The 20,949-nt window shown below is 38.3% G+C and overlaps 1 protein-coding gene across 2 annotated transcripts in view; it reads left to right on the forward strand.

Annotated features, from left to right (window-relative positions):
* The window catches only part of LOC148359293 (uncharacterized), a 93,020-nt gene that overhangs the window by 69,113 nt on the left and 2,958 nt on the right, over positions 1-20,949 (forward strand). For both annotated transcript variants that reach the window (XM_088344506.1, XM_088344507.1), the window contains 9 exons: positions 5,439-5,597; positions 6,827-6,926; positions 7,030-7,255; positions 7,328-7,760; positions 9,975-11,163; positions 13,846-13,949; positions 18,503-18,656; positions 18,720-18,838; positions 20,821-20,914. In XM_088344506.1, the coding sequence (XP_088200632.1) occupies positions 5,439-5,597; positions 6,827-6,926; positions 7,030-7,255; positions 7,328-7,760; positions 9,975-11,163; positions 13,846-13,949; positions 18,503-18,656; positions 18,720-18,838; positions 20,821-20,914 (2,578 nt within the window). The remainder of the gene's footprint in view (positions 1-5,438; positions 5,598-6,826; positions 6,927-7,029; positions 7,256-7,327; positions 7,761-9,974; positions 11,164-13,845; positions 13,950-18,502; positions 18,657-18,719; positions 18,839-20,820; positions 20,915-20,949) is intronic.

Raw genomic sequence — 20,949 nt, forward strand, 5'->3', positions numbered from 1 at the left:
GTTTTCATTACAATAAAACAAATAAAACAGAATATTTGGAATGTTTGAGTACAGAACAAGGCTGCAACGGTTTGCATTGTCAGCCATTTTGTATATACCAGAGGGTCGGAACACGCTGCGTTATGGAAAAAAAAAACACATAAGTCAGTGTTTGTCCAAACTGAATCGTGCAGGTGTTTTGCTTAAAACTCAAGGCAAAACTAAAGGCCTCACTTTCTACTGTAAATTGATACAGCGGCACAGTAGCTCAGTGGTTTGCACATCCGCGGCACAGTTCTGAGGTCATTGGTTCAAATCCAGCTTCAAGGCTTTCTGCGTGTAGTTTGCATGCTTTTCCCGTGCATCTCCTCACATTCTAAAGAAATGCATGTCAGGTTTTTTGGCCGGTACAAATTGTCCTTAGGTGTGAATGAGCAAGTGATTTGTCTTTCTCTGTGTGCCCTGCAACTGGCTGGCAACCAGTTTAGGGTGTCCCCTGCCCACTGCCCGAGGAAAGCTGGGATGGGCTCCAGCACCCCCGCGACCTTGCTGAGGATAAGCGATGCAGGCGATGGATGAATGGATACATTGAGATTTCAAGTGAATAAAACAAGACACAAATGAGTAAATACTGCATTCAAATATATGGAGAATCATTACGTGAATTTATGACTATTAATTATATAAAGAGCATATAAACGACTGAAATCATAAAAAGATTACAACTTAAAACTCATAACAATGACTAAATATGCAGTGACATGTTTCAACATTACAACAGTAAGTTCATCTGAGATTAATTACCAAATCACTGTCTACCTACACTTGTGCTCATACATTTACATACCATAGACATATGTAGAGTTTTAGGAACCGCTGTGTAGTGAGGGACAGGTTAAATAACATCCATAAAATCCAAAGTACAGTTGCAATTGTTTACTATGGAAAATGGTTTCTTAACAGTTGTGCTCATAAATCTAAATGAAATCTCTTGCATGTCAAAGTTTGTCCATAGATACTCACCTTTTATGTATCTATACATAATACTGTACTGGTAACCCTAGCTATTTTTATAGACAGAATTTTCTCCCCCCAAAACAGAATAGATAATTTAAAAAAAATAACTAAAGATTGTACTGTATGTTCTAGTTTTTTTTAAATTTGATGAAAAATATCTAATTTTGATAATTATTTGACTTTGACTTAAAAGAGGAGCTGGTATTGGTTTGATGTTAACACCTTGAAAGGATACCCACATAATAAATACAAGTATAACAGTTGAATACATGCTTTTATTTGGGGTGAAAACAGTATGTCATCATTTATTTGTATGATAATATTACATTAATTCATTAATGTTTGTAGAAATTTACTCATCGTACATACATTTCTAAAATACTTTTACAATTTGATCATGACCTTTGAAGCCAAGCTATTACACAATACACACACAGATTACTTAATTGTTCCTGTTCTATTGTCCCCACCTTTTGACACAATTCAAAATGGATGTAAGACACTATTTTACTTTAGTTTTAATGCACCAACTTTTCAAAAAGTTAATGCCAATGCAAAAAAAGAGGTCCGGTAGCGTATTTAAAGGCGAAGAAATTAATCCAAGCCTGCAGAATATAACTGCTATTTATGAAAGCCAAGAGGACACGTTAGGCTGAGCACCAAAGCCTTGCATTTTGAGGTAGATCTCATGTGACTACGACAGAGGGAAAAAAACTTCATGATTCAGTTAAATCAATTGTGGTTACTATAAAAGCCCCCTCCATGTGTTTTGACATTCTTCTCACTTCAGCTTGTTTTTGCCGCCTTTCAAACCCTTCAAACTCGTTTTTTTCTTTGTCATGAAGCACACACTTCTACTATTGAAAATGGTTTGGAATTTCCTAGTGGCTGTCTTTTACCACTTAAGCAAGCTTAATGAGCGAAAAAGCTTACTTTCGGATCTTTCGGGATTTGAGTTAATGTGCAGTTTAAGTAAAGTCAGCAAATATATCACTTCAATGTAGGGACTGGCTGGTACTGATACCAGCAATCATTATCGGTGTTTGCGACAGTGGCCGATACCACTTTTGGTTGCCCTTAAATACCCCTTTATCAATCACTCATCAATATTAAATTGACATTAACCAAATGCCATAACAGAGGTAATTTAATTTTCTATAATAGTGTTATTGGTACTTTGAATCAATTTGGTATCGTATCAGGCAAAAAAAGGTTTTAAGCATCCCTCCTTTAATTGCATACATTCTATCAAGTATAGACTTTTAATTCTGAAAACAACTCTCTTATGCAAAAAGTGTTGTAAATACACATTTAAGTGCCCCTTTAAACGGGTATGAATATTCGGCTTGAGTACATTAACTTGATGCAGCTTCCAGGGCATTATAGGACGGTCTCAGTCTTGACCACGTGAACCATATCAGAAAAGTTGATCGGGATTTCTGTCCCCTCTCCTGCCTCCTGCCGTAGGATGTACATAAAAATGATTTTAGGTTCTGGTTATGCATCAAAGCAATCACACGCCAAATAGTGGATTGTGAGCTCTACCTCGGGTTTCTAAATGTCACCTGACAGAACAAAGTCATTATTGGAAAACAGTCGAAATAACTAAAAAAGGTATGGATACAATGTTGTATCAGTGCTGATATCAGCTCTATTTTAAGATATCGGTGGGTGTATATGGATCTATTTATTATGTGTTTATCCTAGAGGGCCATGTGTAATCTTGTTGTCAACAATGTTATCTAAGTTTTTATCAATAACAGTAAAGACAATTCAAATTCTAAAACTTATAGTTTAGAACATTCCGCTCTGCTAAAATTGTAAGGATTCTACAACATGACAACACAGGAAAAGTAACAATTTCAAATGAAACAGAATATTAAAAGATTACGCCCCACCTTATTGGGAAAGTGAGTTCCGTCTTTTCTTACTTGAGTTTTGATCAGTTTTATTTTTCTTAACTTTTCTGATTTCTAATGTACTTCTGATGTAGCAAAACACGCACGCCTCAACAGTAGAATCAACACCATAAGTGTAAGAGTTCCGTTTAAAGCACAGCTAATATTTAGACAGCTGGACTCACTCACACACACCGTCGTGCTCTATTTCCTTCTTGGTTTCCTATCTGCAGACTTCATCATTCGAGTAAGAATCCTCACTTTTCATCGCATCATTTCATAGTTTAGAGTTTCCTTCTCACAGCCACAACAAGTCAGTTTGACTCAAGGGTGATGAGAGCTGCACTGTCTGGAACTCATCTCCTCCAGCGATGGCGGACAAAGCTGTGGTTAGGGTTGGCGTTTGGGATTCATTTTGCCAGGATATTGGTTAGGATTTGTTTTAACTAAACATTTTTCATGAGTTTTTTAGGGAAACTCCATCACAACTAATGGTAACGTGGTTTTCTCACTGGTCCACGTTAACAAAAATATGCAGGTTGTATTCAGTGCACTCAAAAACACTTTGGTCGCTTAACCACCAGACTAGGTGAAAAACAGATCGACACTTTCTGTGTTGATTTGCACAACAAGACTTTTTAGGGGATTTTTTTAAACACAATGCTTTCAACATGTTTTTCATGATATTTAAAATGGTTGTGGTTTTGGTTGTTTTTCAAGCAAATTTTGACAATTTTCTATTTGTTTTAACCCGTGACATGGAGTCAGGTGAAGCAGGTAAGGCTCTGCCTCTCTTGTGATCACGGATTATAAAAGATATATTAAATGGCTATATTTATTCTGTGGTAAAGTTATTTCCGATTTAATCTTCAAACTTTTTGAATTTTTTTCCAATTCTTTGAATTTTCACAATATATTATGAAGACTATTAATTGGTATGTAATGTATTAATGTGCAGAATCCCTGCAGATACAGCGTGAGGCACGCAAAATGGAGATTTACCTATATATTGATGTTTTTGTTTAAAGGAGCAGCACATTGACTTGATTAGTTAATGTAAGATAACAAAACATGTTTTCATGGTACAGTTAATATATTGTTTTCTTACTCTGCCAATCAAATGAAATAATACATAGGTTCATTTATTTGTAATTCTGACCGTGCATCACTGCACGTTACAGGTTTTTAAACAACTTACTTTTTCAGCATGTTATAAATAAACAACACGATGTTTGCCGGTGAAACACAAATTGTCCCAATTTTCAAAAAGAACAAATAAAGTTGGATGGCTTCTTCTTGAACAAGACCATTTTTGAGTGGTCTTCAGCATGGTGTTTTGAACAAAGTTGGACAAGTGTGCGTAATTTGTTTGATAAATAAAGAAAATAAGGGTGTCCTGATCCAAACTCAATATTTGATTCGACATTTTAGAGGTTCATCATGCTAACCTGGATTTATTCGAGGAACCAGAGCTGTCCTAAAAGTGCACAATACAACCCTATATTATTGTGATGATTACACTGTGTAATGTTTGACCAATGCATGTCGCTGTATTGTGTAGTCCAACCAAAAGCACAAGGAAGAATACCTAGCGAAAAAAAATTCTTCTCATTTGATAAATAAAGAAAATAAGGGTGTCCTGATCCAAACTCAATATTTGATTCGACATTTTAGAGGTTCATCATGCTAACCTGGATTTATTCGAGGAACCAGAGCTGTCCTAAAAGTGCACAATACAACCCTATATTATTGTGATGATTACACTGTGTAATGTTTGACCAATGCATGTCGCTGTATTGTGTAGTCCAACCAAAAGCACAAGGAAGAATACCTAGCGAAAAAAAATTCTTCTCATTTTTGGCCAAACCTTTCACAAGATTTTTAGTCTTTGAGGAATTATTGCAGTCCTTTCTCAAGGTTTCTTCATTTTCCTCATGTTGAGGTTCTTGAGTTTTTCTTTTCCGTCATGTAGGTTTTAGATCAGGGGATGGTGTAATAATAGTCTGTGGTTTGCAATACTATGTGATCTGTGCAGCCCTTTGTGACTCTTTGTGATTAAGGGCTAAACAAATAAACATGACTTGACATGACTCCCTCTCTAGGTGAGCATGTTATGTAAAATAAATACAAATGTCTTGACCAACGAGTATTCAAAAAAATGAACATATATATATATATATATATATATATATATATATATATATATATATATATATATATATATATATATATATATGCATGTTCCTATATTTTTGCTTATTGTTCAAATCAAAGTGTTTTTTTACCCCTGGGAGATGCTATAATATACACAGTGTCCCTTTAAATTGGGTTATTTTTTACATAGATTGATGTTTGGCTGTATGATGTTTAAATTCACAAAAGGTCTCAATTTAAGAGTGCGACCAGTTGTTGCTTTATATTTGCTCTCTGATTGGCTGGAAACCAATCCAGGGCGTCACTGCTCACTGACTAGAGAGCCTCATCAGTGAAGGAGGTTGATGGGTAAAAAATAAGATGATCTTTTTTTCCTTGTTCTCTTCCCAGCTGTCATGTGTACCCTCCAGCAGAGCCATGAGCCCCCTAGTGACGGTTCCGGGGGATTTCAGTCTGCCTGCGAGCCCATTTGGCTGTCTGGATAACTCTGCTGCCAAACACAAGATGGGCCTGAGAAACAAGGCCTGCAACAGGAGGAAACCTGCCTATGTAAGTACTGCACATGATTATAGAATGTGGAAAAGTGGTCCCGGATCGTTTTGGCATCGACGTACTGAGAAAAAGCATGCATGACATAAAATTATAAACTCCCCTACTTACATTTGAGTGAGCCCAACACATTGTAATATTATTTTTTGACAAGAAGAAACAATGTTTGCTTCATGTTGTAGTTGCAAAACGTACCACTATCTAGACCTAATTACAGATGTCAGGCTAGAATTTATAAAAGGGATCTTTCCTTAACTGTTCTGAGACCATGCAAAACAATTGAAGAGGATACCAAGCATACAAAAATGTGTAACTTTTCTATTGTTATGGGTGACGTGTGGTGAGGTTCCTTTCTTGTGAGGCACAGTCAGATTTACAAATAAATGAGTCCGCCATCTTATACATCGTTTGACTGGCAGAGCAAGAAAGCAATATATGTTGTAAAGTTTAGCATATTATTATTTTATTGTCTTCCATTGACCATTAATTGAAGTATATGCACTGTTCATTTTTAATAAAAGCATCAATAGATAATCCTTCATTTTGAAAACATGTCCATGCAACAATAAAAAAATACCAGAGGGCTTGACTAGCTAATGCTATCACTAATTCTTCTGTTTGAGGCTGAAGTGTGCGCCAAATTAGAATCCTTGATCTTACTACCGCCCTCTGCCAAGTGGCAAGAGAGTCATGTGTCTGAAAACACTGAGCACAGTAATACGCTAAATACTAATTGTATATATAAATTCATATATTCAGAATATAACTTTCATGAGAAAAGCTCTGTCCATTAAAAATAGCTACTGTATAACTAAGTCATTGCACCAAAACTAAATGTTTCAATTCTTGGTTATCATCACTTTTCTAATTTTTCCACAGTCTTTTAAAAACCCCACTTCTTTTTGATAAACACTTAAGCCTAGTACAAAATTTTAATGGTGCGTCATGGTGGGACTAAATGAACAACCCACATTGCAAAAATAGCTCGACTTTTTCCAGGAAATTTGAAAAGACAGTTGAATAGTTTCAAGTTTTGTATATTGGATTTTTTTTTTCGTGTCTGCTCTAAAAATCTAAACTAAATCAGTGCCAAGCTCTCCAAAAGGTTGCTACCCTGTGATAAAATCTGAAAATCATATGTTCAAGGATTTTTTTTTTCACCTGCAATATGCTTATTTCCGTAGTTAACTTTTTAACCAATAGTTTGATTTTGTTTCTGGTCCATGCAGAGGCTTGAAATGAAATCTGAAGAACACAATGGGCTGGATGGATCGTTGAGCATCCATTACCCAGAGAGTTTAGAAGCACAAGGGGAAGAGAAGATAAGAGGTTTGCGCTTTTATTGTTTTTTTTGTTTATTTTTCTCCACCACTCTTCCTGCTAATATCATCTACCTCTGTTCTTTCTCTTATCTGTGTGTGTTTTGCTGCAGAGGTAAGCTGTGATATATTGCAACCAAACCTGCAACTAGAGGAAAAAGGTCATGAGAAAGAGAAGGTTCCTTCACAAGGCATACATGGAGAGGATGAGACAGAAGCAGAACAGGATGTTTCCCTTGTACGGGACAGTTCCTGCCAATCAGAGGTGGAGTTGCCTGACACTCAGCCTTCACCCTCCCCTCAACTCAGTAACAGAAGCTCCTCTCTGGGCAGTCCCAGGTGATTAAACATTTGATTGTTTCTTGTAATAGTTTCTGGTGCTAATGCATTCCTGTTTGTTCTGCTTTTAAGAGGCACACCAGAGCCCCCGACTGGTCGCGAAGAATTTATGGACTATTCACTTGAGAACATGGATACAGCAGAGCTAGGAGAAGGACTCGGGGAAGGCATGGAGGGTGATGGCTCCTTCTTAGAGGAGGTGTTAAGCTCCCTAAAAACCTCGCTACCTTCTCGCTCTCTTTGTGTGGACTCTGAGGAGGTTGTCTTAGAGATGAAGGAAGAGCAGCAGGACGAGGTGAAGGTCGAGCCTGCACCTGAGGAAGTTGCTCCATGTGAGATACTCCAATTGGATCAGTCACTAGAGAAACGGGAGGAACAAGAAGAGGGAGACACTGTTCCCAGTACTTCTCTACATGTTGATGAAGAGAAGGAAAGTGAGAGTGAGGACGAAAAGGAAGAAGAGGAGGAAGAGGAACTCGTTGTCGAAAGATTTAGTCAGCCCTATGTATGTATTTTTTTAAATCTCAACTCAATGAGAATCAAATCACAGCCAATATTTTATTTATTTTACATTGTAAGTTTAGTTAAATAGACTACATTATTCAAACCAGATTTGTTTTAACAGTTCCTTTCTTGACCAATACAGTGGCCCGTCTACATACGAGATTAATCTGTTCCCGGATCGAGGTTGTCTCTAGAATTTCTGAATTAACTGAAAACCATATCTGACTTCCTATAATTATCCATGTTAACCCTAAATAGCTATAAACACATCTTCCTGATCACTAAAAACACATTGAAATAGTGGCTGAACCTAAAAAAACAGTAATAAAAGGATATTAACTAAATCAAATGTGAGTTTCTCAAGAGCAATTGCCTCAGAGGAAGTTAGCGGTTGCTAACGGAGGTGTATGCGAGCACAAATAGAATAAAATAGAATATATGTACTTTACATGAGTTCAAGACTGACAAATATACAGAACAAAATGCCAATACATCTGACCTGGACAGATTCTATTCTATTCTAAGGTCGATTCTATTCTATTCCATAAATATATAAATTTACGTATGAAGTAAAATAAGTATGTTGGAGTATCTGAAAAAGGATACAGTACTGTACAATAGTGTTAAAGAATTGTGAGGATCCTATGATGTACAAATTCATGCATGTGCAGTAGCAGGTAAATAATGATAAAAAATAGCAAAATGATCAGCTGAAGAAAAGCTGTGTAAAATCAGCAGTCGGGTAGACATATTCACTATACAGAATAGAATTTAAAGAGAAGGGGAAAAAAAAGTTTTTCCTTAAATTAAATTATTTTCAATGAAATCAAGTTAAAACCAGATGTGGGAAAGCAGATGGGTAGGCTTTATATGCGGGCTTGGCCGTTAACAGTCTAATGGCCAAGGGGATCAAGCAGTTGCAAAACCTGGTTGTCCTGCACCGCACACTGCAGTACCTTCGTCCAGAGGCTAGCAGATGTAAATAGTCTATGCATGAGGTTGAAAAAGGGTCCCCAATGATGTTTTCGGCACGGGATAGGCAGCTTTGGCCAATGTCCTGAATGAACAAGAGAGAAGTCCCAATGATTTTCTTCGCTGTCCTCACCACCCTCCCCTTACTGCTCCAGGCAGAGGCACTGCAGCCTCCACACCACACAGAGATTCAGTTTGTCAGAATACTCTTTATGGTGCTTCTGTAAAATGTGGTGAGCGTAGGTGGTGGCAGGTAAACTCTCCTCCGTCTCCGCAGGAAGTACAGGCGCTGCTGCGCCCTCTTTACCAGTGATGCATTGTTCACAGACCCGATGAGAGACTGATGATAAAACATATGCATTTACGCACATGCTAACTAAGATGAGCTAATGCTGGCAGTGAGCAGTCTCGAGCATTCTGCTCTCTAGTGGTAGTGATAACTTGGATTTTATTCTCGTATGTCGGATAAGACTTTTGCTCAGAAGACATCTTGTATCTTAGATTTCTAGTAATTAAAGTTGCTCGTATATAGAGGGACCACTATACCAATATGAGTCTAGTACTTAAATTTATTGTGATCACATACAACATGACAATTAGTTAACAGATAAAATATCTAAATAAAAGAATAATGTCAAGCCCCAACAGTATAGTGCATTTAGTGTACTGTATATCAAGTTTCCAGATTTCCAGACAAATCCAATTATTTTCTATATTCTCCTTTCTGGTTGTGAAACATCGACAAGAAGATGACCTTTCATAGATTGCGTTGCTATTGCAATTACTGTTACCTTCATATAGTGCTCTGTATCAGCCTGATACTGATAAATAATATTGGTCCTATCCCAGCCTGGGTATATTCTCTATTTTTTGTCTTCAGGAATGTAATAATCTTGCACACTGCTTCATACTGAATTTGATCAATTTAGGAATAGTCGTTAAGGGATCCAACCAACGTTATGATGCCAATTAGTGTCCTTATATTCCAACCAAAGACATTGTGTTTATTGAGCCAATTGCACTATTATAATTTTCAATCTTCGAAGATATGCATTCATTATTTGATCATCTTAGTCCAGAAATGGCACTAATAAGTATAAAGGTCACAAGCCCCGCCAAGCACCTTTAAGGACAAACTGACTGTTTTTTCATGATTTGGGGTTTGAATTATTACAACCTTTCTAATATACTTCTTTTAGTCTTTGACGATATTCGTAAAAACTTCATTGGTTTCTTCTTTCAGATACAATTAGAGGACAACCCACAAGAATCGGGGCTAGAATTCAGACCTAAAGAAGAACAGGACTTGCACCAAACCCAATCAAACCACTGGGAACAACAAGAAACTGAGGCAAGTGAGGAAGACCCAGAGTCAAGAGACATTGGAGAGGAAGAGGAGAAAGAGGATAAAGAGAATAGGGTGGACGAGGAAATAGAGCAGTGGATAGATGAGGGAGACAAAGAAGCTGGAGATGAAGAGTGGGAAATTATCCCTGATGAAACATGGCAAGAGGTTCAAAGGGAAGTCACCCATGTTGATGACAGCAATAACGAAGAACATGTAAAAGATATTGAAACCCCTCAAGAGTCATTTGATCCCATTCACGATACACAAATGCCTTTCCATGAAAATGGCGCTGATAATAAAACAAGTGCAGAGGTGGGAGACTCAGATCAGGAAAAAGATAAAGATCTGCACCTGGAGAAATCCCCAGAGATGAAAGAAGAAATAGTGGAAAACCAAAAAATATTAATTTGGTCTTCCTCTCCTTCCCACAGCGACATTCCTTCTGGAGACCGTGAAGCCCTCATTGCTGACACTACTAGCACTACCCGTATGACCAGCATCCCCATTGAGACCCTCCCTCCTCAAGACACCAATGTTCCTTGTGAGATTCTCACTCCTGAAGAGACCAACATTCCTACCGAGAGATTAAACACAGCGCCCACTTCCATCCACATGCCTTTTGCCTCTCCACAATCAGAGTCTGACACATTCGCCTTTCAGTTACCCCCAACTGATGACGAATCCAAAACGGCTTCTTATAAGACAGAAGAGCAGGTTGAAGAGATAACTGACACAGTGACAGAAGCCAAAGAAGAGCAAGTGACTCCGATTTGTTATACATCTGAAGAAACTACGCATCTTTTGCCGAAGGATGAAGTAGTGAACCAGAATCGTGAAAGCAAAGTTCGCTTCACAATCACCCCTGCCCGGCAGAGATCTCTTTCTAGTGAAGAGGCCAAAGACATTGCGCTTGTTGGGCCTGGAGGTGAGGATCTAGAGCAGATCACCACAAAAAACGGAGAGGTGGAAAGCCAGGTGGAGAAATTGGTGAAAACATCAGTGGCAGGTGGAACTGATGTCAATTCTACGAATGTTGTGATCCTGAACTCGGTCGGAGAACAAAACTCTGCTCCAACCAAAGAAGGTGAGCGAGTATGACAATCGAACAGATTTGAGACAGAAGACGTAACCTCCTTAAAAATCAACCTGATTCAATGCGTGTTATATAGTTCCTCCTAGTGGTCGAACGAACGTCATCCATTAAAAAAATATATATATTTAATTTAAATAATAAGAAAAATACAGGTCCGACCATAAAAAAAACATACATTTTTAAAATACTCTTAGGCAGAGAAATTTGCATACATTTTGCATTAAATGAGCCTCACCAAAAGTACAGATACCTGCCAAACAAAAAAAAACTTGTGAAAGGCTGGGTAACAAAATGAGAAGTAAAATAGACAATTTTGGTCACTTTAAGTCTCCGTAGATTGTATACATCCTTGTGCTTTTTAGCACTCGTTATTGGTCGCACTACACTCAGTAGCCTAGATGGTAAGGCGCCCGCTTTGAGACTGGGAGGTCGATGGTTCGCGCCCCGGCCGAGTCATTCCTAAGACTTAAAAAGTGGTCGGCGGCGCCCTCTGTTGGCTGCGGCTGCATCGGCTCGCTACAACGGGTCAGGTGCAATCGACATTTCGTTCTGTGTACATTGTTACACAGAATGACAATACAAGGAAATTATTATTATTATTATTATTATTATTATTATTATTATAATACAGCAACAATAAGTGGTCAAACAATACCCACTTTCCCTTTAAATTCATAAACAAGGTTGTATCCAAAGTCACTTTGTTTACAAGATTTTAACTTGTCATGGCCAGATTTTGAATTAATACAACTAAGTTCAGTTATGGTTATTTTTCCACTTATCCACTGAAAATAGCATCCAAGTTGTGGCAAGAACCGGAACAGGAGGTGAACCCAAGTGCGTGAAGTTTCTCACACAAGCTTTTATTTTACGGGAAATGGGGCAGTCCTGCACGTTAACTCGAACACCAGTGATTCGGCGATCGTTGGCCGGAAGACGTAAGGCAGCAGTCTGGCGTGGAATGACAGGAAGCCAGAGGCCGACGAGATCGATACCAATTGCCCGAGCAGATATCAGACAGATGGTGGCGGTACCGGACAGGACTGGACAAAAAGGATTGATGTCAAAACTGGATATCAATATTAAACAGGAAAAAATAGATCGGAACAATACCGGACAGGAAACCCAAGCAGGAAACCGGACAGAGTTAAAACCCACGTCTTGCCAGTGCAGAAGTTCGTTGACGGACTGACAAAGGGTGAGTGAGAGCACTGAGCTTAAAAAGGAAGGAAGCCAATATGTCAACAAGCCGCAGTTGGCACCACACGGGCGGGGCCAATTGGGCTCCATGGCAACCGTGACAAGTTGTGCTCGGGTTTTGTGCTAAACTGGCTACCAAATGAGATGGATAAAACTTGCTAGATTTTGCTGCTTAACTAATTTTCTACAAACTTAACACTTTATTAATCAAAATAGCATTTTATTAAATTTGCCTTACATGTGGGAAAGTCAATGTGAGATTTAAAATAATCTAGGTCAGAAATCATTTTCTGCCATTTTCCGACCACTTTCGGAAATGTTTCTTTAGCCATACCTGTGAGAGATAATGCTTTTGTGTGTGTTCATTATGATACAAAAGGCATGTTTAGAAATGGGCCCATAATAATAGCAGTTGTAGCCATAATGAAATGAAATGATCTGCATTTATATAGCGCTTTTCAAGTCAATGACTTCCCAAAGCGCTTTACAATTTGCTCCACATTTCCCAATAGCGGCCTTGCAGTCATGTAAGGCGCTAACCTGCCTATTGGGGGTATTAGGGTTTCAGTGTCTTACCCAGGGACACTTCGACATGTAACACGGAATAGCCGGGATTCGAACTGGGATCCCTTGATCCCAAGACGAGCGCTCTACCTCCTGAGCTACTGCCGCCCTCCAATAATAGACAGCTATACTAAGGAGATGTCTATTATTTGAATCGTCAGTAGGTTAATATTATTTGTACATTTTGAATCATACATCTGGTGCATAATATTTGCATTCAAATGGCTTTTTCTTTTTACTGTATGTTACTTCTCTTTTAAGAAAGTATTTTTTGTTCGTACATTTTGGCACTGTATTTCTTTGTATTTCAATGAAATTATGATTTAAAGTGCATTACAAAAAAATTGCGCTTTTTTATAGTAAATTTAGCCTGCTCTTGCTAAAACACAAACTATAGGCTACTGATGGTGCGTGAATAATACCGACTTATTTCATTTATGTGTTCATGTTATGAGAATTTTGTGAAAGAACATTGTCTTTTCAGTAGGTTCATTTGGGTTCACTAGAACAGGAGTCTCTAACCTAAAAGCTTCTTTTTTGTTATGCATTTTTAAAAAAACGTGTCATGTTATTACTATATTTTTACTAGGTTTATTATTTAAAGTAAGGTTAAATAGACTCAGTCAACCACTTAGATTACTATTTTACTAGAAAATCACAATGCCCTAGCACTAGTGAGCTATTTTCAGAATTGGTCTGCGGGCACCTCAGCTGTCTTTTGGGAGCACCATGTTGGAGACCCCTGCATTAGACTTTATGAGCCATTTTATAAAAATGTCAATATTCGATCAGTGTAGCCATCGGCTTTCGCCAAATTCTTTATTTGGCCCTCTGTTCGTTTGAATTTGACACCCCTCACATACATTTGTAAACTGTAATTTATAGTTAATTCCGTATTTCTCTCTACAGAACACGTTGTGGCTACAGAGGGAACCTACAACACTCCCTTTGGAGTGCGACTGAGGAAAACAAGTCTCGTGCACCGCTTCAGCTTGGAAGAGGAAAACACAGAGGTGAGAAGCAATCTTCATGTACCGTAAATTCCGGACTATAGAGCGCACCTGATTATAGGCCGCACCTACCACATTTTAAAAGGATAACCGCTTTTGTACTTACACAAGCCGCACCTGTATATAAGCTGCATGCGCCCACATTAAAACATGTAACACAATCACAAAATTCATCCAAACCCAACTTTGAGTCCCGCGATTGTAACTGAATATAAAGTGCACAGTCCAAAAACCACAGCCGGCAAAATGAACTGAAAATGATACCGGTACTTAAGGTTTGATGCAGACCTGCAGAGTCCGAGTCCCGTTGAAAATAATCCAAGGAAAAAAAATGTATATTTCCAAAGGTAAGGGTGGGAAAAATATATATCCACTATTGTCTGCTGCGTCCACAAACACGTCTCACCTTTACTCCAATTCCCGTCAGCCCCCGTTGTTTTCGCCCCTTCTTTTTGATTCGGTCGTGGAAAACATATCAGAATAGGTCTCTAAAATAAATACATTACAAAAATATACAGTTGCAAATACATATTATACATAGTTACACATATTTACAAAGAAAGACGGTACACCGAGAGTTTTCAAAGCTTTAATAATAATATTATAACTTTCATCTCAAACCGTGCCTATGAAGGGTAGCAAAACGCTACTAGCAACACGCTCGCAACACAGTAAACGGGTCTGTTAAAAAAAACATACCGTACGAGTAGAAATCACGGTAAACCGTCCTCATCTTCCTACTTATAACTGACGTCATCAAAGTCATCTTCCTTCAGTATGGGAAAGAGACTTTGTCATATAGACGTCAACCCATGCTCCCTTATTGAAAAACACGCTAGCAACACGCTCGCAAAGTAAAGTTTACGTGCAGCATCTCTGTTTCCTTCTTTATCGGACTGCTCGATAGCGTTTAGCTTGAAAGCTGCGTCATGTGCCTTTTATTTTTGCAATTTGCATGATGAGGATATGTCTACGCTAATTTAATTCGTGTACAAGCTAAGAAGTTGCAGTCTTCCTCGGCGCATATATTCCACCGGTCTAAATCTTACCTTTTGTACTCGAGCGCCGCTGGCGGCTGTTAGAAAAATTACATAAATTGGCCGCGTCACTGAATAAGCCGCAGGGTTGAACGTTTGGGAAAAAAGTAGCGGCTTATAGTCCGGAATTTACGGTATTCAATTTGGGACAATTCAAATTACCGAACTGATCTCTCTAGTGCAGTGTTTCTCAACTGGTGGGTCCCACATTTGGGTCACAGACCCATTTTCAGTTGGTTGTCGGACATTGCTAATAAAAGAAAAAAATAATTGATGGTCAGTTACAATCCATTAAAGTAGATGGCAATGATGTCATGGATATGTGAGCTGACACTCTGAATTTTATACCGCTGAAAAAGACCAAAAAAGTTTGTTTGCACATGTTGAGCGTGGATATTTTGGTTTTATTATATTAACATAAAAGCTACTGAAGAAGCATTTTAGGTTTTATCAAACATGCAGCTAAGTGAACTTTAAAGGGACAGTGTGTAATAAATGTTTAGTGCGGGAAATGAGTGGTGTAAATACTAACTACGGAGACTTAAACTCACCTAACTGCACCATTTTTCTTCATTTTTTGCCAAGCCTTATACCAGCTATTGTTTTTTTCCCGGGTACCTCTAGAGAGAGGGCTGACAATTATGTTCAGGCTCGTGTTATGTCAAATTTTTAGAAATGCAATTTTATTTGTATTGTATTTTATTTTCCTTATTATTTAAATTAATTGTTTTTTTCATGAATGTTTTTTTTTTTAAAGACGGGGTTTCAAACTCACGATCTCAGGCCATTTGAGTTCATGGCCCCGCCTTAATATAAAATAACTTGTATTGTACGTCTGTCCTCGAATATGATTGGCTAGCTGCTAAACATCCTGGTTTAAACCATGGCACTGACTATAAGTTTGCACAAATTCGCTGATTCAATTAATAGTATTTTGCAATTTAATCACCAAAAACTATGTTACGTTGAAACGCGGTATAGGAGCCTTCCAGAGTATTAGAGAAAATCCCCACCACTGTTGAAATGAAGCTTAAAAGGCAGTGGAGGCACCTTGCACGTATCTTTGGGTGAGTTTATCAATTGGGTTTTTTTCTACTTACATACATAGTTTCTTTAAGGGACAGTGTGTAATATTTAGTACCACCTAGTGGTACAAAAAAACCCATTTCATTCAGCTAAAAAAACCTTGATTTGAATACTAGGCAAAAATACATGAATTATCACACCAATGTTGTTTTTTTAAAAAAAGAAATGGTCAAGAAATGTGTATTTCTTTTTTTTGTGGAATCCCTGCTTAGAGGTCGCCGCCATGTCTGTTTGGGATCTTGCTGTTCCGCTGTGGTCTGTGGCACTGGTTTGTGTTTGTATTAGACAACAGTCCCATCTAGTAAATATTACACAATGGGGCTTTAAGTCAGTCGCTTTTTTTTTCCTTTGGTTATTGCAGATTGATTTACTAGCATATCCTTACTATTTCCATCTTTTTAAAAAAAACCTTTTTATTTGTTTATTTATTTATTAGACCTTATTATTTGTGTGTAGTATATATTTGAGAACAGAGGAATATCTTGATTGGAACTTTCTCTCAACCTCACAAACCTTAAATGTGGGTTGCGGGATTTGAAGACTTAAGGCTGCAATCACGACCGCAAGCCAGGAGATGGCGGCAGAGAATAACACATGATTGCTTGGTAGTTGTTCATGAATAAAAACATTTCAAAGACACCCTCGATTAAACCCTTCTTTTTGGGGGTCTGTGTTTGGACTGTATTGGAAGCATTTTCACCATTATTGTGCTACACTGACTAATAGAAAAATAAATTTAAAAAACAACAGGGACATGTATGACATGTTTGTCTCCAGAACTCCATCTAGCCTCATTTCCTAGAACCTAATGTTTTCCGCCCAAAACAAGGCTGATAAACGTAAAATAAAAGCACATAGTTGCAATGTAAAGTCAAGAGAACATATTTAACTTTCAGCTTTTAAGGACACCTCAAACAACGCATCCCAACCTTAACACCAGCGCCTCCCACAGTAAATTGAGTTTTAGACCTCTGCTTTAATGGGAATATTATTACTTAAATGTCATTTTGGCCCTGCGGCTGGCTGGCAACCAATTCAGGGTCTCCCCTGCCCACTGCCCGAAGATAGCTGGGATGGGCTCTAGCTCCCCCGCGACCCTAAAGATGATAAGCGGTGCAGATAATTGATAGATGGAAGTCATTTTGGTTTTGCTGGTCATTTATTTAAATAAATGCGAATGCATTCAACCATCTGTTTTAAATTTGCAATATTTGCATTCAATACATTTGAGAAGTGGATATTCTCTCTTGATTTAAGTGCGATGGTGGGTCCTAAAGTAAGACCAGTTTACAACCATTGCTCGAGTGAAGTCCATTATAATGATTAAAACCTCTATCTGGTGACCTCTAGTGGCTAAAATAGTCCACAAAGCTAAGGTTCTTGCACAAATGAATGAATGAATGATTGAATGGCCTTGATTGCATACCTGTCAACCTCCAGGGCTCCATGCCCTTACAAACTGTCGTATTTTCCCTTACAAAAAACAAAATAATCTTGCACCATATTTTTTTCAAACGTGTTTATTTAGGTAGTTTAACATCTTATATTGTACATGTGTTTCGTTATATCATATATATTGTTAATTAACATGTTGTTGTGAGATATTGAGTTGCTCGACATGAATGAGGTTTATTATAAAAAAGTAAAAAAAATAGGTAGCTTGGACGTTCACTGTAGAAGGAAAAAATACATGCAAATAAAATTAAGTAGAATAATACATTTTCTTATTCAAATTATTAATTCATTTTCTGCATTAAATTATTGTTGGTAATATACTGATTAAAGGGATAACCACAAACCGGTCTTTTTTAACGTTCTCATTTTATACTTCCTTTTTTTCTTAACTTCTTTATACAACAATAATGATTCGTAATATAATGCATCAAAGCAAGTGAGCCGTTTGAGGGACGGCTCTCTTTAATGAGTTGAGCTGAAAAAGCAGATTCTCTAAAAAGAAACGGAATTCCTTTCACTAAACAACTACCACATGAAATCCGATGTTTTTTAAGACTTTGTTCACGTGTGATCGGAATGATGCAGGATGGGAAAACCCCAGGTGGCAGACGCATGCGCACAGTGGCATCAAACCGCTCGCTTCGTTTGCAACGAAAAAAACGATACTGAGATGGAGGCAACCGCGGCGAACTCGTTTGATTTGATTGATTTGCCATTTCGTGATAGTCTGTGTATACCGGATGGTACCCATAATTGACAAATTTGCGTTTTGCCGTATAGATTTTCTTGTTCGTCGTCCACGTCTTAAAATGCATAATAAAAGTACTTTGTATGGCAAAAACGTACAGGTTGACAGGTATGTGATTGTCGCTATCCTACTATAACGAATTTGCAGGGCTTCTTGTTTCAGTGCAAGTAAATCAAATTAACAAGGTAATGATGTGCATTTGAATGACAATTGATGTGTCCTCACTTTAGTCACCTGTTGAGCCTCCTACGCAGCCTGTCAGCTGTACACTTGAAGTAACCGGTTTCAAACCTGCAATAAGCCATCCCGCCTGCACCAAACCTGCCCTCCCTAAGAAACCAGACGTCTATGGGGAAACTGGACTTAAAACCAAGCGTCTTTCAGGTGCACACATCCAGTCAGGAGTATGCTCCCATGCAGCCTCTAATAACTTTGTCACTCATGCAGAACCCGCTGCAGCTCGTGGGGATTCTGCAAAATCTGATGGTCCCAGCTGGATTTCCATGGCCAGGCAAAAACAGAAAATCTATAAAGAAAATTCGCTAGAAGAGATGACTGTCAAGAAGGTAAGCAACAAATAATAATCAAACCTAACCAACGAACTATATGAGTTAATAATAATCAGTCAAAATATTTTAAATCAACCAACGTTATTTTTATATAATAAAAACTCCTTTATTATATGACTTAGTTCTATTTTAACTGCTTAAATAATGAACAAATATTCAATAATCAGATTTGGCATGGCATTTTGAAGCTTCAAAAAAATCTGCTTGAAACTAAAAGGCATTGCTATTTAGCCCATCAGAACGTAGAAGAAAATGCAAAATGAAAATTGTGAAACCATAATATTGCAAGGGATTGCTACTTGTGACTAGAGTTGATACAGACCCTGCCCTACTTATGAACGAGACGGTCGATCATTCATAAGTGCTTCAGTGCTATATTTTGTATGGAATGTATGTTTAAGGTTTAGATAAGTATGTTTAAGGCTTTTAGAAGTAACCTGTATAGTTCTGTACTAAAAAAATAAACATTTCATAAAATAATATGCTCTGTAAAGATAAATAAAGTGAAGTTTTAACTTACTTTTGGAGGATGTGCTTCAAGAGGTCCTCCTCCGTGGTAGAGAGTGGACGAAAAAAAAACCTCCAACCATTTTTTCATCCGCATCAAACTATTTTATTCCACTTTCATTTCAAATGAAACAGCTCACCTCTTCTTTACACTTTACACCAACCATATTGAATGGATGCACGAGATATTAAACAATAAAAATGTCAAAGTTCTTAGCATGCTGAATATCGGTATAGAATGTTTAAACGCGAACTAGAAAGTAGAAGCCAGGTTTATTCTTTGGGGTGGATGCTGGTTGAGCTCTCACCGCGCCACACGCGGAAAGAAGTACTACATTACGTCCTGTACCCAGAAAATGGTGCACACAATACAAAATCTAACTCACAGCAATGTCCGGATAATTTTCGACATCCCGAAAAAACTGTTCGTGTCTACTGTTTTTCGTAAGTCGAGTGGTTGGTAAGTAGGGGAGCGTCTGTACCTTTTTCAGTAAAGTACAGTCTTCAAAATCTATCAATTATACATTTGAGTAATTATAGACCTGGGCATAAATAATCAACATCAATTAGAAGCTGCTTCTACATGGTGTCCCAAAAATATTTATACACGTTTTAGCAACTGTGAACGAGTGATGGCTGCCAGACTGGACGTTGTCAAACTGAAGTGTATTCTACAGTCATTCGAAACATGGACTAATTTTGGGATATAACTTCTCTATGGACCTTTCATAATGGACAGATGATATGGAAATGGGGCAGCACGGCGGCGCGGTGGTAAGCGCGTGTGCGACACAGTTCTGAAGTCATGAAATCGAACCTTACTGTGTGGAGTTTGCATGATCTCCCCGTGCCTGCGTGGGTTTCCTCCGGGCACTCTGGTTTCTTCACAGATTCCAAAAACATGCATGTCAGGTTAATTGGCCGGTCCAAATTGTCCCTAGGTGCGAATGAGCGAGTGAGTTGTGTGTTTCTGTGTGCCCTGCGACTGGCTGGAAACCGGTTCAGGGTGTCCCCTGCCCACTGCCTGAAGATGGCTGGAATGGGCTCCAGCGACCCCGTGATCCTACTGAGGATGAGCGGCGCACATAATGGATGGATGGATGGATTTGGAAATGCTTACCTCACGGCTAGCTTGCCACAAAGACTTTCTTGGACTTTGTTGAAACGTTTCCAGTAATCCTTCTTTTGTGGGGCTTGTCTATGTGCGTGGTGTTCCGGCAAGCTTCACATGTATCTCTATTTCGAGTGAAGGTAACTCATGTTGGTGGTTCTTTGTGAAAGACCCTCCTAAATCTTCTTTGTACTTCTACTGTGTTTTCATACTTCCAGTAGCATTTTTTTCAAAGTCAAGTCTGGTCGCCATCACCCTCTTTGATGGGTCCAGTCTATGGAGAGAGAAGAAATAACAGCCTCTAGAATATGCATACATTTTGGGGGGCATGCTATAGTTATATTTCTCTCTTTATCAATAGGAGGAAGAGGACAGGAAGTCTTCACTGCCTACCAGGGTCAGCTCGACATCCACGGTAGAACCCAGCACTAAAACACCTGAATTCACTGGAAAAGGTGTGGAAAAAACCTGCACACACAAACACATTCAT

This window comes from Urocampus carinirostris, chromosome 9, assembly GCF_059441175.1.
Source record: "Urocampus carinirostris isolate Australia breed hairy pipefish chromosome 9, RoL_Ucar_1.0, whole genome shotgun sequence".
Lineage (NCBI taxonomy): Eukaryota > Metazoa > Chordata > Actinopteri > Syngnathiformes > Syngnathidae > Urocampus > Urocampus carinirostris.